This window comes from Balaenoptera acutorostrata, chromosome 2 (genome assembly GCF_949987535.1).
Source record: "Balaenoptera acutorostrata chromosome 2, mBalAcu1.1, whole genome shotgun sequence".
Classification (NCBI taxonomy): Eukaryota; Metazoa; Chordata; class Mammalia; order Artiodactyla; family Balaenopteridae; genus Balaenoptera; species Balaenoptera acutorostrata.
Window position 1 is genome coordinate 58,746,065 of NC_080065.1, and position 13,554 is coordinate 58,759,618.

At 38.4% G+C, this 13,554-nt stretch overlaps 1 protein-coding gene across 2 annotated transcripts; it reads left to right on the top strand.

Annotated features, from left to right (window-relative positions):
- The first annotated feature begins 1,224 nt into the window (after positions 1–1,224).
- Positions 1,225–13,554, top strand: MRPS36 (mitochondrial ribosomal protein S36). 2 transcript variants are annotated; one of them, XR_450472.3, is made up of 5 exons: positions 1,225–1,360; positions 10,847–10,910; positions 11,895–12,082; positions 12,953–13,056; positions 13,344–13,554. XR_450472.3 is itself a non-coding variant. In XM_007175986.3 (4 exons), exons 1-4 carry the CDS (start codon positions 1,319–1,321, stop codon positions 12,968–12,970), a joined length of 312 nt encoding a protein of 103 aa, XP_007176048.1. In that variant the 5' UTR covers positions 1,225–1,318; the 3' UTR covers positions 12,971–13,554. The 2 variants fall into 2 exon arrangements, 1 of the variants encoding a protein (XP_007176048.1); XM_007175986.3 differs by having other exon boundaries at positions 12,953–13,554.

Here is a 13,554-nt window from a genome sequence, read left to right on the forward strand (position 1 = left end):
GTTAATGTGTAATGCAGATGCACAGCGCACATTAGGGAGGGAGGAGGCCCAAAGGGACACACAGAATTTTATGTTTAATTTTTCTTGTCCTCTCTTAAAATACAAGTTTCATTTCATCACCACAAACGATATACATTAGTGCCTCTTTCCCTACAGCCTCCCCAGATCATATTGTCCAAATTCTATCTGTTGGCCAATTCGATGGATTGAAAATAGCGTTTCAGTGTAGTTTAAATTTTTCTTAGAATAAGGGAGGTTGAATGTCTTTTAACGTTTTTAAGGGCAATTTGTGTTTCTTTTCTGTAATTTACCCGTTCATGTGCTTTGCCCATTTAACCACTTTATCAATCTGATTTTAGAATATGTGCTGCTAAAACAAGCTTTGAAAGCTTTAAAAAAAAAAAAGATTCCTGGTGTCCTCCACACACATACTGAATCAGAAGGGCCCATATTTAGGCTCAATAACCCTCCTAGATTTAGAAACCATTGACCTAGATCATCAAAACAAATTTGTCACTCTAAATATTTACAATAGTGTAAGGCTACATTACCTACAAAGTTAAATGGCTGCAACATATTGTGTATTAAAATTTTTTAACATTGTAAACATTAATATTTACCATAGAATTTAATGTAACGTGGGGGAATTATATGGATGGCTCATGTTTCAAAAAGAAAAACTTGAACTTCTGAGTTTTCTCAAACTCGAAGTAGGCAGCAGTTTAATATCAGGACTAATGGTAGAGAAAGGAATCAGAATACCAAATCGAGAAATGTTAATAAGCAACGGGAATTAATACAACATTGTAAAACAACAACACTTCAATAAAAAAAAAAAAAAAAAAGCAACGGAGTATTAGGTGGCCTTGTATGGACCCGGAACTGACCACTCTTTCTGAGCTTGCTTCTTACTCCTAAACTTTAACAAGATTGTTCATTTTAGGAAGACTCAAGAATTTACATTACTTATTTGGTTTCAGATTAAATTTTGGACTACACTGAAACTGGAAACTGGCTATCTGGAGAAGAAATGGTCCCAGATCACTCACAGGCCGGTGAACAAAATAAATACAATACCACAAACCTTCGTCTGCGAAACGAAGCAATGGGAAACACCTGGGTCAGTTCCCAGGCAGGAAGAGAGGAGGGGCGGTGTCACGCACAAGTGGGTGGGGCTAGCTCCGCAGTGGAGGAGTGTCTCTCCCGAGCGCCCGCTCCTCCTCCGTGACGTCACAGATAGAGCCCGCCCCCAGCCGCCCAGGACTCCTGTTATAGCCGCTGCTCGCTAGGGCCCCGGAAGCTGCCCCTCTCGGGGGTCATGATGGGCAGCAAGATGGCGTCTGCCAGCAGGGTCGTTCAGGTAAGGAGACTCGGTTGCCTTTCCGCGCCGTAGGCAGTAGAGATGGTGCTGACTGTAGCACCGGCGCTGGGGAGGAAAGGCGGTGGTGGAGACTGCGCGGTGACCACGGCCCTGCGTAGGGCCAGCAGCGGCTTCCCGGGGTGTATGTGAGAATTGGACCTTGAGCTCGTTGGGTCGGGCAGTGAGCCGGGGACCGCAGCTGAGGGTTCGAGCCAGGTCGCGGGAGTGCATCTCGGCAGGTAGGCACATAGCTGTTCCGAAGTCCCTGGACTGCCCTCCACCGGGACCTCGTTAGCCTGTTAGGAGTCTGCAGGCTTGGCTGTCCTGGCAATATCCTGGCCAATCAGCGACCAGTATTGTCTGTGTTGTCGCGGATCAGCCAATCGGAAGGAAGGCGGTAGCGGTGAGTGAAAGGAAGCGAACCCTGCGTCTGACCTGGCGTCCCTTCAAGGTCTTGGAAATGGCCAGAGAACTGGCCCCGCGGGCTGTGTCCTCGCCGTCCTCGCGGAGGCGGGTTCTCCCCCACCAACCAGGGTCTCGTTACAGGCTGGATGGGGGAGAATGGAAAAAATACATATTTAAGTTTATCTGTAATATATGTCTTAGTGTTGGTTTCCTAAGCTTTTTTCCCCTGAATTTAGATTGGCGCTAGAGGAACTTTATTGTTAATCCACACATCAATTACTAACTCCTGACAGCTTTTGTTTTTGCTTCTCCAACTGTGATCTCTAGCTTAAATAGGAGAGGTAAAATTGGTATAAAAAAAAAAATTGGTATATAATGGGCCACAATCTCCACTTTTGTGGTTGCTTTACACGAGTTTTTTTCAACTCTTAAAGTGTATTATTGTACAATTAACTTTTAACTTTGACACGAGAAGTGCATTTCCCTTTGCACATCTCTTAAAAGACCTTTTCTTAAAGTTATTTCGCTCTGAAAGAGAATCCTAGATCCCAGTCTTTGCTCCCATTGCAACGAATGATCCTCACTTATTCATTCAACGGGTAGTTATTCAGCGTTAAAGATGCTGTGAGGACAGAACATCCGACAAAGGACTGGTATCCATAATAGATAATTATATATATCCATAATATATAGCCCAATTTTTTAAATGGGTAAGAAAAACTTGATATTGCACAAAGCAAGATATTCAAATGAGCACTAAGCCATTGAAAAGATACTCAACATCATTACTTGCCAGGAAAATGCAAATTAAAACCAGGAAGTACTACCACACCCACCAAAATTATTTTAAAAAACTGACAATACCAAGTGGTGATGAGAACATGAAGCACCTGAAACTCTCATACAATGCTGGTGGGAATATAAAATGGTACAGTCACTTTGGAAAACTTTTGTGGGCCTCTAACACTAGTTAAACATACCTACCCTGTGTCCAAGCAGTTTTTCTCATAGGTTTATATCCCAGAGAAATGAGTGCATATACCTATTTAAAAAACTATATAAAAATGTTCATAGTTGCTTTATTAATAATAACCCCTAAACCAGAAATTATCCAAATGTCCATTAGCAAGATAAGGTGTGGTAGATTTGTTAAAATGGAACAGTACCCAGCAATAATAAAGAACTTACTATTGATATATGCAACAACAAAAAAAAGATGCTGTGAGATATATAGTAAGAAATGGTCTGTCTCCTTTTAACAAAGCTGCAAAGACTTGTATTCAGGTTCATAATACAAAGCAGTATGTGCTGACATTATGTAATAATTACATGTTAACATTAGCAAAATGTATTGAGTACTTCTGTGCCAGGCCTATACTCAGTGCTGAGACTGCAGTGCCAACAAGACAATACATGGTGCCTCCACAGAGCTTGGAACTTGGCTGTTGATTGGTGTCTTGAAGAAGGAGTAGTATTTCAACAGGCTGGCACAAACTGATAGGAATTCACAAAGCATAGTGTCACCATTAAGTAGAGGGATTTGGCTGGACCTCAGGGTATTCAAAAGTAATTTTAGAAGAGTAATTTATAGGTGTTCATTAAATGCCTGCTAAATGCCAAGCAGGGGCTTCCCTGGTGGTGCAGTGGCTAAGAATCCGCCTGCCAGTGCAGGGGACACAGGTTCAAGCCCTGGTCCAGGGAGATCCCACATGCTGCGGAGCAACTGAGCCCGTGCACCACAACTACTGAGCCTGCTCTCTACAGCCCGTGAGCCACAACTACTGAGCCCGCGTGCCACAACTACTGAAGCCTGTGCGCCTAGAGCCCGTGCTGCACAACAAGAGAAGCCACCGCAATGAGAAGCCTGTGCACCACAACGAAGAGTAGCCCCCACTCAACACAACTAGAGAAAGCCCGCTTGCAGCAACGAAGACCCAACGCAGCCAAAAATAAATGCATAAATAAATAAATTCATTTAAAAATAATAATAATAAAATAAATGCCAAGCAGTATATATTTGATATGTTTGGGATGATGCAATAGTAGAAAGGAGATAGTTAATCATTTAGGAAATTGTTTGGCTGCATGAGACACAGGGGAAGAAGATAAGTGGTTGGATTAATTCAGGGTTTGAGCTTTACAGGTGAGGTGAAAATAAACCTCCAGCAAGGCAGTTGAGAGTGCTAAGAGATTTTTGAATGGACTGTAGGTTCTAGGCTAGATGAGAAAGGAAGTAAAGTCAGGATGGAACCAATTGACTGGGAGAAAAGGGAACGATAAAGGAAATGAAGGGCTTGCTGGAACTGATGGTGGGAAATAACAGAGAAGAGAGTTGTAAGTTAAAAGGTTGTAGCTGAGTTTAGATTTTAGATTAAGAGTTTAGGGATGGTACAGTTCTGAACTCAGTAAAGAATTAAGAGTAGGGCTTCCCTGGTGGCACAGTGGTTGAGAATCCGCCTGCAAATGCAGGGGACACGGGTTCGATCCCTGGTCCGGGAAGATCCCACATGCCATGGAGCAACAGAGCCCATGTGCCACAACTACTGAGCCTGCGCTCTAGAGCCAGCGCACCACAACCACCGAACCTGCGTGCTGCAACTACTGAAGCCCGTGTGCCTAGAGCCCGTGCTCTGCAACAAGAGAAGCCACCACAGTGAGAAGCCCATGCACTGCAACGAAGAGTAGCCCCCGCTTGCCGCAACTAGAGAAAGCTCACAAGAGCAGTAATGAAGACCCAAAGCAGCCAAAAATAAATAAATAAAATAAATAAATTTATTTTTTAAAAAAAGAATTAAGAGTAAAAGAAAAGAACCTTTCAGGAATAGATGCTAAACTGGAAAGAATATAAAGGTCAATAGGCAACTTGGAAGTTTTTCTAAAGGAAATAGTGGAGGAAAGGAGAAAAATTATTTTTTTTTAAAGTCACAGATAATGAATGAGGCCTACGCAGGTCCCAACCTGTCCATGGTTTGGGGTTGCTATCTGCCTCATAAAGCAAAGTAGAGGGTTTGTCTTCTGGGAAGACAAGAGTTGTCTTCTCCTGTAAAAAAGCCTCTTACATAGTTGGCTTTGGCATCTTCCAGGAATAGTAGGACAGGGATTGAGGCCTCATGAGGCTCAGTTTTCAGTTGAGGTAGAGAGAGGAGATGGTGGTTATAACCAGAAAGTCCAGAGTGGAGTGTTACCTCCAGAACTCGTCACTGTTAACTCTGCCTGGGCTTCATGAATCATAGAAGTGGATTCCTTAATAGAATAATAGTTTCCAAAAGAAATCACTGATAATGAAAAAAGATGAAAGGGATTCAGAGAAAATCATAGAAGTAGATAAAGACAAGACGAAGCAACTTTTGTATAATAAGTAGTCTCTGAAAAAGTGAAAGTAGATAGAGTTGACCAAGTCTCAAAACCTATAATTTAATAAAACTTTCCTGATACAAAAGAAGACTTAAAGTTATACCTTGTAGTTGAGAGATTTGATCCAGTATGTTTGATTAATGAGTATATTCTAGTAAAGTCATTAAATTTTAAAGAAAAAATTATTTGGTGATCCAAGTGACAAGATCAAGCACTTAAAAGAGAATGGAAGTTATCAGAGTTTTCAACAATAATACTTCATTAAGGAAAACATGTGGATAACATATTTAAGGTAGTTAAAGAAAATGTGAACCAAAGCTTTATCTAGCTACATTGACCTTCAAGTGTAAAGGCCACAAACTCTTCTAAACCTTTAATAACTCAGGGAATATTGTTCCCTGAAGCTCTTCTTACAGCTCTCACAGAGAATGAGCTTCAGACAACTAAGAAATACTTATTTGTACTTGTGGCTGTTTTAATATAGGAACTGGGTATAAGCACTGAATGTATTTAACTGTAGAACTAAGACTAAATGATGCAGATAAGGGAGAAAGACTTGTTGGTAATATTATTTTTTTGACAGTATAGATCTAATAAAACTTTTAAAATGGAGGGAATAAGGGGAAGAGTATACAGAAGGTAGAATAAACTTGCTAATTGCCTCTGGTTATTAAATGGTAGTAAAAGATGGGGAGGGAAGGCAGAGAAGAGATTACCATCAACTCCTTTCATTCTTTCTCATAATAGTGAACCAATAGATAGTATCTCAGAAATGGGCAACTAAGAGTATTATCTAAAGGTGGCAACATAACATAAACATTATACAAAAGTACAAATCTTTCCAAATACCAAAAAACAAAACAACAAACCCCACAAATGAAAGCAAAGAAAAAGATCATATGACAAAAGACTTTATATTTAAATAATCATATAATGATATGACAGAAAATACACCAAACTTGTGAGTTATATCTATAAATTTAAATGGTCTAACTGCCCTTTTAAAAGTATTCTCAGATTGGCGAACAAATGAATATTCAGTGCTATGCTATATATGAGGCACAGCTAAAACTAAGAGACTTAGAAAGGTAGAAATAACAGGATAGTCAACTGATCTTTGACAAAGAAGCAAAGGCAATACAATAGAGAAAAGATAGTCTTTTCAATAAATGGTGCTGGAACAACTAGACATCCACTTGCAAAACATGAATCTAGACACAGACCTTATACCCTTCACAAAAATTAACTCAGAATGGATCATAGGCCTTTATGTAAAGTGGAAAACTATAAAACTTCTAGAAGATAACAGAGAAGAAAACTTAGACGATCTTGGGTTTGGCAGTGACTTTTTAAATACAACACCAAATGCACAATCCATGAAAGAAATAATTGATAAACTGGATGTCATTAAAATTAAAAACTTTTGGTCTGCAAAAGACACTGAAGAGAATGAGAAGACAAGCCACAGATTGGGAGAAAATATTTGCAAAAAGAGTATCTAATAAAGGATGTTATTCAAGATATATAAAGAACTCTTAAAAGTTGCCTGGTGGGGGCTTCCCTGGTGGCGCAGTGGTTGAGAATCTGCCTGCTAATGCAGGGGACACGGGTTCGAGCCCTGGTCTGGGAAGATCCCACATGCCACGGAGCAGCTGGGCCCGTGAGCCACAACTACTGAGCCTGCGCGTCTGGAGCCTGTGCCCCACAACGGGAGGGGCCGCGATAGTGAGAGGCCCGCGCACCGCGATGAAGAGCGGTCCCTGCACCGCGATGAAGAGTGGCCCCCACTTGCCGTAACTAGAGAAAGCCCTCGCACGAACCGAAGACCCAACACAGCCAAAAATAAAGAAATAAATAAATAAAGTAGCTATAAAAATACACTTTCTAAAAAAAAAAAAAAAAAATTGCCTGGTGGCACAGTGGTTAAGAATCCGCATGCCAATGCAGGGGACACGGGTTCAAGCCCTGGTCTGGGAAGATCCCATATGCCATGGAGGAGCTAAGCCCGTGCACCACAGCTACTGAGCCTGCACTCTAGAGCCCACGAACCACAACTACTGAAGCTCATACTCCCTAGAGCACATGCTCCACAACAAGAGAAGCCACCGCAATGAGGAGCCCACGCTCACCTGCAACTAGAGGAAGCCCACTCACAGCAACAAGGGCCCAACACAGCCAAAAATAATAAATAAATTTATAAAAAAAAAAAAAAGAAAGTCAACAGTAAAAACAGCCTGACTAAGAAATGGGCAAATGAGCTGAACAAACACCTCATCAAAGAAGATATACAGATGTCAATCATATGAAAAGATGTTCAACATCATAGTCATTAGGGAATTAATTTCAAATTAAAACAACAGTAAGACACCTCTATATACCTATTAGAATGGCTGAAACCCAGAATACTGACACCACCAAATGCTGACAAGGAAGTGGAGCAATGGGAACTCTCATTCACTGCTGTTGAGAATGCAAAGTGCTACAGCCACTTCGGAAGGCAGTTTGGCAGTTTCTTACACAACTAAACATGCTTTTACCATATGGTTGAACAATCACACTTTTACCCAAATGAATTGAAAACTTATGTCCAAACAAAAACCTGCACATGGATGTTTATAGCAGCTTCATTTATAATTGCCAAAACTTGGAAACAACCAAGATGTCTTTCAGTAGGTGAATGGATAAATAAACTGTGGTACATCCAAACAATGTAATATTATTCAATACAATATTATATTATTGTAATATTATATTATTATATAATTATATATTTGTATATTATACAAATATAATTTGTAATGTTAGTTCAAAAAGAAATAAGCTACCAAGCCAGGAAAAAACATGGAAGAAACATACATGCATCTTACTAAATGAAAGAAGCCAATCTGAAAAGGCTACATGCTGTATGATTCCATCTGCATGACGTTCTGGAAAAGGCAAAACTATGGAGACAGTAAACAGATCAGTGGTTGCCAGAGATTGGGGAATGAAGGGATGAGTAGGCAGAACACAGAAGATGCTATAATAGTGAATATGTCATTGTACATTTGTCAAAACCCTTAGAATGTACGACACCAAGAATGAACTCTAATGTAAAACTTTAGGTGATAATGACATGTTAATATAGTTTCATCATTTGTAACAAATAGAATACTCTGGTGGGAGATGTCCATAGTGAGGAAGGCTGGGGGGGTAGGGTGAGTGGGGGGGTGCCCAGTGGTATATGAGAACTGGAAGAAGATTGGAAACGACTCAAATTAACAACCCAAATTAACAGGGGGCTGGTTGAATAAACTCATGGCATTTATCATGACTTCCTACTGATTCCCTCAAATTCCAGTCTTAACACTACAGTATTCTTCCTTGCCTTCCCTCATCCCATATTTGTATTTTCTTTCTCTCACAGGGAAATCCCTGCCTTCCCCAACCATCAATATATGTATATACTCATTTGCTTAGTCCTACAATATATACAAAATGTATAGCTATATCTATACAACCAACCTACTAAGTAAAAAGTTAAAGATTTCTTTGTATTTCTTTTTGTCTTTAGACTGAAGGTATATAGTCCAAGCACTATGAAAGTTATTTGGATTAGCTTTTTTTTCCTTAGTTATAAGCTGCTCAACTAATTGACAGACTTGTTTCTCTTTGTATTTACATTTAGAGTTTTAAAAAGACAATTTTGAGATAGGAAAATTTGAGCATAGCTAAATAATAGATGATATTAAAGAATTATTTTTGTTAAGTGTGGGAAAAGTATTGGGATTATGGTTTAACCAAAATCCTTTTCTGTTAGTGATACATGTAGATGGTATTAACAGATGAGATGAGATGACTGGGATTTGTTTAATGGGGGAAGGGTTGATGAAATAAGATTGATTACTGTTGAAATTGTGTGATGTGTTTATCAGGGTTTATTTTACTACTCTGTCTACTTTTATGTATTTTTAAAATTTTCTCTTAAAAAGGGAGGATACCAAACTGTGGGAATTTAATCTATGTGGGCATATTACCATATTTTTAGGTGTACAAAAGCAATGTTGAAATGGCTTCTTTCTCTCTGGTGTATGTACATTTGTTTAAGTGTGTATATACATACTTACATACCTATACATTTAGCCCTTACTTACAAATGGTCTATTCACTCATTTGTCAAATGTTTGCTGAGCATTTACTACGTACTGACTACTGCTGCAGAAGTACTTAATTTTCCATCTCTGCCTTTCCAGGAGCTTTGCTCTCCTGTAATCATTGGCTCATTTACTGTCCTCTACACAATATTCTTAAGATGTTCAGGTTGCTGTGGAAACACAGGAGGAGTTTTTAAATCAGATTTAGGAATCGGGAATCTTCTTAGAGAGGAGTGACAGTTGAGCTGTTTTCAAAGATAAGCAGTCAGATGAAAGTGGAGGCATGGAAGCGGGGTGGGACCTGGGAGAGATTTCGTGGCAGAGCACACAAGCTGTAGATTGAATGGGGATGGAAATGGTATGAGGAGTTAGGGAAATGAAAAGTACTTCAGAATACCTGGAGTGAAAGGTACAGTGGTGGGGAATGAGGCTAGAGAGGTAGGGAGAGGCCTGATCATGATGGGCCTTTGTGTGCCAAATGCGAGTTTGAAGTTTATCCTGAAAAGCTTAGGACTATAGGAAGGAAAGAACACTCTTTCAAGAAGCCTGGCTATGAAAAGAAACAGGTAGTAGATGGAGTGAGAAGGTTTGTTTTTTAACACGAAAGATGTGAACATGCTTTTATGCTTAGGGAGACAACTATCTTCCAGCATTTTCTCACAGCAGCAGAATTATGGTGGTTAGTTTTCAGACCCATCCCTACAAGCCTATTTGCTTCTGTACTCATATAAAGTGTGTAATGTGTAGTACATATATACAAATATATTGCAGATAAACACACACCTGTTTCACTAGTAACACAGCAACTTATAGATTACGTTAGTAAAAAATAGTGCTCTGTTTATTAGAGTCTCAGCATTTTATATATATTCAGATTTCATACTGAAAGTTCTGCTTAAGCTCCTCTGTAGCATTAACTGGAATTTTAGGGATAAAACATTAATACTCTTCAAATATCTTATTAAAAACAGTGTTCTAAATACATGTATTTCTATGGGTATAGAAAAAGGCTGAAGTCAAGGGCTATCAAATGTTTAAATCTGTTTTATGTGGGTTTTGGCTTATAGATGGTGTTTTCTTCTTTGTGCTTTTCTGTGTTTTTTCCAGATTTTTTACACAGAACATGTGTTACTTTTGTAGTCAGAAAAAGTATTTTTTTGATTACCTAATTTTCAGTATGCTTCTTATCCTATTCTAAACCACTAGGTATTAACATAGTAGAGAAACAACACTCAGTACAAGTCAGGAAACTTCCAGTTCTTACCAATCAGCAGGGTGATTTAGAACTCATGCAACATAAAATCCTTGTCACCTTATAGGGTTGTTTTGAGGTCAGTAGGCAGTACAGTAAAATATCTTGTGATGTATAAAGTACAAAGTTCTTATGAATATCAGATAAGATAATAGTTCATAGACTAGCTATCCTTGTTGGGAAAGAGTAAAATTTAAAATAGTAAAATTTAAAGTTGCTGTCAGGTACTCAGTTATTTAACAAAGGCATCTGCTTGTAGGGTTCATTAGATTATTTCTTATGTAGTAAATGAGGCTATTTTAGTGCTTCATTTCTTTTTCATGCATTTTATTTTTCCTTTAGGTAGTCAAGCCACATACTCCATTAATAAGGTTCCCTGACAGAAGAGACAATCCTAAACCCCATGGTAAGCTGTAGTTTATTTATACTAAAAAAATATGTACATGCAGATTTATACATGAATATTCTATTATACACAATATTTCTTATTTTAGAATCAGGTAGACAATGGTAGCGTAGATCACAATGGTACGTTAGGTTGCATTAACTAACTTTCTATTACCTCCTTGTAAAAAAGTAGTGACTTGACAGTAGATATTTCTGAATTTTTAATGATACTGTGTTTATATATGGGAATTTTTGTTCCACCTTCTGTCCTTCAGAAGAATCTCCCATGCTTATATTTGCAGAGATTATAATGAATAACCACCATTCCTATATTTCTCTCCCAGCTAACCTTCTTTTCTTTCATTCACTGATTTATCTGTTCATTCAGGCAGTAAATATTTCTTGGATTGCCTTAGAACTTAGCAATCATTGCCTATTAAAGTAACTGAAGATTCTGAACAAGTTCTGTTTTTCTCTTACTGCTCTGTCACTGTCTTTAATTATAAGATACTTGACCTTTAATTCAGGGAGAATTTTAACAAATTTTGTATGGATATTTTTAACTTATTGTAACTCTTGAAAAATTAAGATATAGGTGACAAACAAGTATGGAGAAAACAAATCTCATCTGCATTTACCAACTTTCTTATTCTCCATTGTATGGTATTACCTGTAATCTCTGCCATATGACAAAATTTAAGTAATGTAAGTTATCCATACGGGTTGAACTCCACTACCTAGAAATTTCATTATTTTATGAACTTATTCTTCAATTTAGTAATTCATTCACTTAAAACTACCTCATTTGCTTTAAAAAGAACTTTATGAAACTATATTATGAAACTATATATAGCTACCCAACTAAGTTACTCTATAATACTTAGCTCTTGGATTGTAATACTTATCATTTTAAGAATAACTTGATTATTTAATGATAGATAATTCAAAATAGTATTTTAAGACACTGAACAATTCCTCTATTTTTTTTTTTTTTTAATTTCAGTGTCAGAAGTTCTGAGATCAGCAGGACTACCATCTCACTCTTCTTCAATTTCACAGCATTCTAAGGGAAGTAAATCGCCAGACTGGCTGATGCATCAGGGCCCACCAGACACTGCAGAGATAATAAAAACTTTACCTCAGAAGTACAGAAGGAAACCTGTATCTCAAGAAGAAATTGAATTTATCCAAGTACGTTGTTGCTCTTTATCCCAATACTGTGGAAAACACCTTAACGTTATTGGCTTTGGAGTTTCATATTGCTGATTTCCATGTTCTTCCCATTGTCTTGTCAAGGTGTGTCCATAGCTAAGACAGGGATGGTCATGTAGGCCTGGACTATGAGAAATAAACGATGTTCGAGCCCTCAGTAAATGTGCATGAAGGAATATATGTGTAGAAGTATAGTATGGTAAATAGCAAAATACATACACCCCATGGAAAAAAGCGCTTTAGGGTCCTCATTAATTTTTTTTAAATTTATTTTTGGCTGCGTTGGGTCTTCATTGCTGTGCACGGGCTTTCTCTAGTTGCGGCGAGCGGGGGCTACTCTTTGTTGCGGTGCGTGGGCTTCTCATTGCGGTGGCTTCTCTTGTTGCGGAGCACGGGCTCTAGGCGTGCAGGCTTCAGTAGTTGTGGCGCATGGACTCCGTAGTTGTGGCTTGCGGGCTCTAGAGCACAGGCTGAGCAGTCGTGGCGCATGGGCTTAGTTGCTTTGCAGCATGTGTGATCTTCCCGGACCAGGGCTCGGACCTGTGTCCCCTGCATCGGCAGGCAGATTCTTAACCACTGCGCCTCCAGGGAAGCCCCCTCATTGATTTTTTAGACTGTAAAGGACCAAGAAATTTGAGGACCATTGATCTACATCAACCTTGAGTCCCCTTCAGATCTGAAATTCTTTATAACATTGATAGGAGTGCCCAAAAGCTATGAAAAATCTGAAATTGTTTTTAAAACCTAAAGATCATTGGCTTAAAATGTTTCAAATTTGTATAGTGGCCATGAAAACATTTCTTTGTAAATGAAGCACCTAATCTTATTGCTTTATTTCTTCCTTTTCAGCGTGGAGGTCCAGAATAATCCCTGACAATGTGGCTGCTGTTTGTTTAATCAGACAAAGAAGAGTCTTTACAATGAAGGACTTCCAGAATGACAAATGAGAAATTGTACATTAAACAACTTTAATAAAATTTCTGTAAAAAAAAAAAAAAAAGAAGTATAGAAAATTTAGATGGACACTTGTATCTCCTAATTTATGTATCTTGGTCAGCTTCTCCACAAGCTTACCTGATTGTTTATATACTTTATACTTATTAAAGTATACATTTTTAAATGTTAGCCTATTAATTTACTCAAATAATCAAATTATCAAGCATTACAGTGCTGAACTATTAAAAGTACACAATGTCCAGTGAACAATCATAGGTTTACCATAATTTCACTTCTCTTTCAGTTTCTGTTTAAACGTGGAAAGAATATATCCGGCAGAATTGCAGCTTTCTGGAAATAATTTTCCTGGAATTGGATAAGGATCAGTGAAATAATGACTCCATTATTTGTTTTTCATTCTCTCAGTGTTTTTGCATTCACAAAGTGACTGGAGAATAACTGGCTCAATAAGCGTATCGTACTCTAAACAATAAAAATACAGCCATGGTAAAACA

Bases quoted from the DNA above. Each gene is read 5' to 3' on its own strand.
- MRPS36 (XM_007175986.3), top strand. From the start codon at position 1,319: ATGATGGGCAGCAAGATGGCGTCTGCCAGCAGGGTCGTTCAG. The intron at 1,361-10,846 runs GTAAGGAGACTC...TTTTTCCTTTAG, and splicing joins CTGCCAGCAGGGTCGTTCAG to GTAGTCAAGCCACATACTCC. The intron at 10,911-11,894 runs GTAAGCTGTAGT...TTTTAATTTCAG, and splicing joins AGACAATCCTAAACCCCATG to TGTCAGAAGTTCTGAGATCA.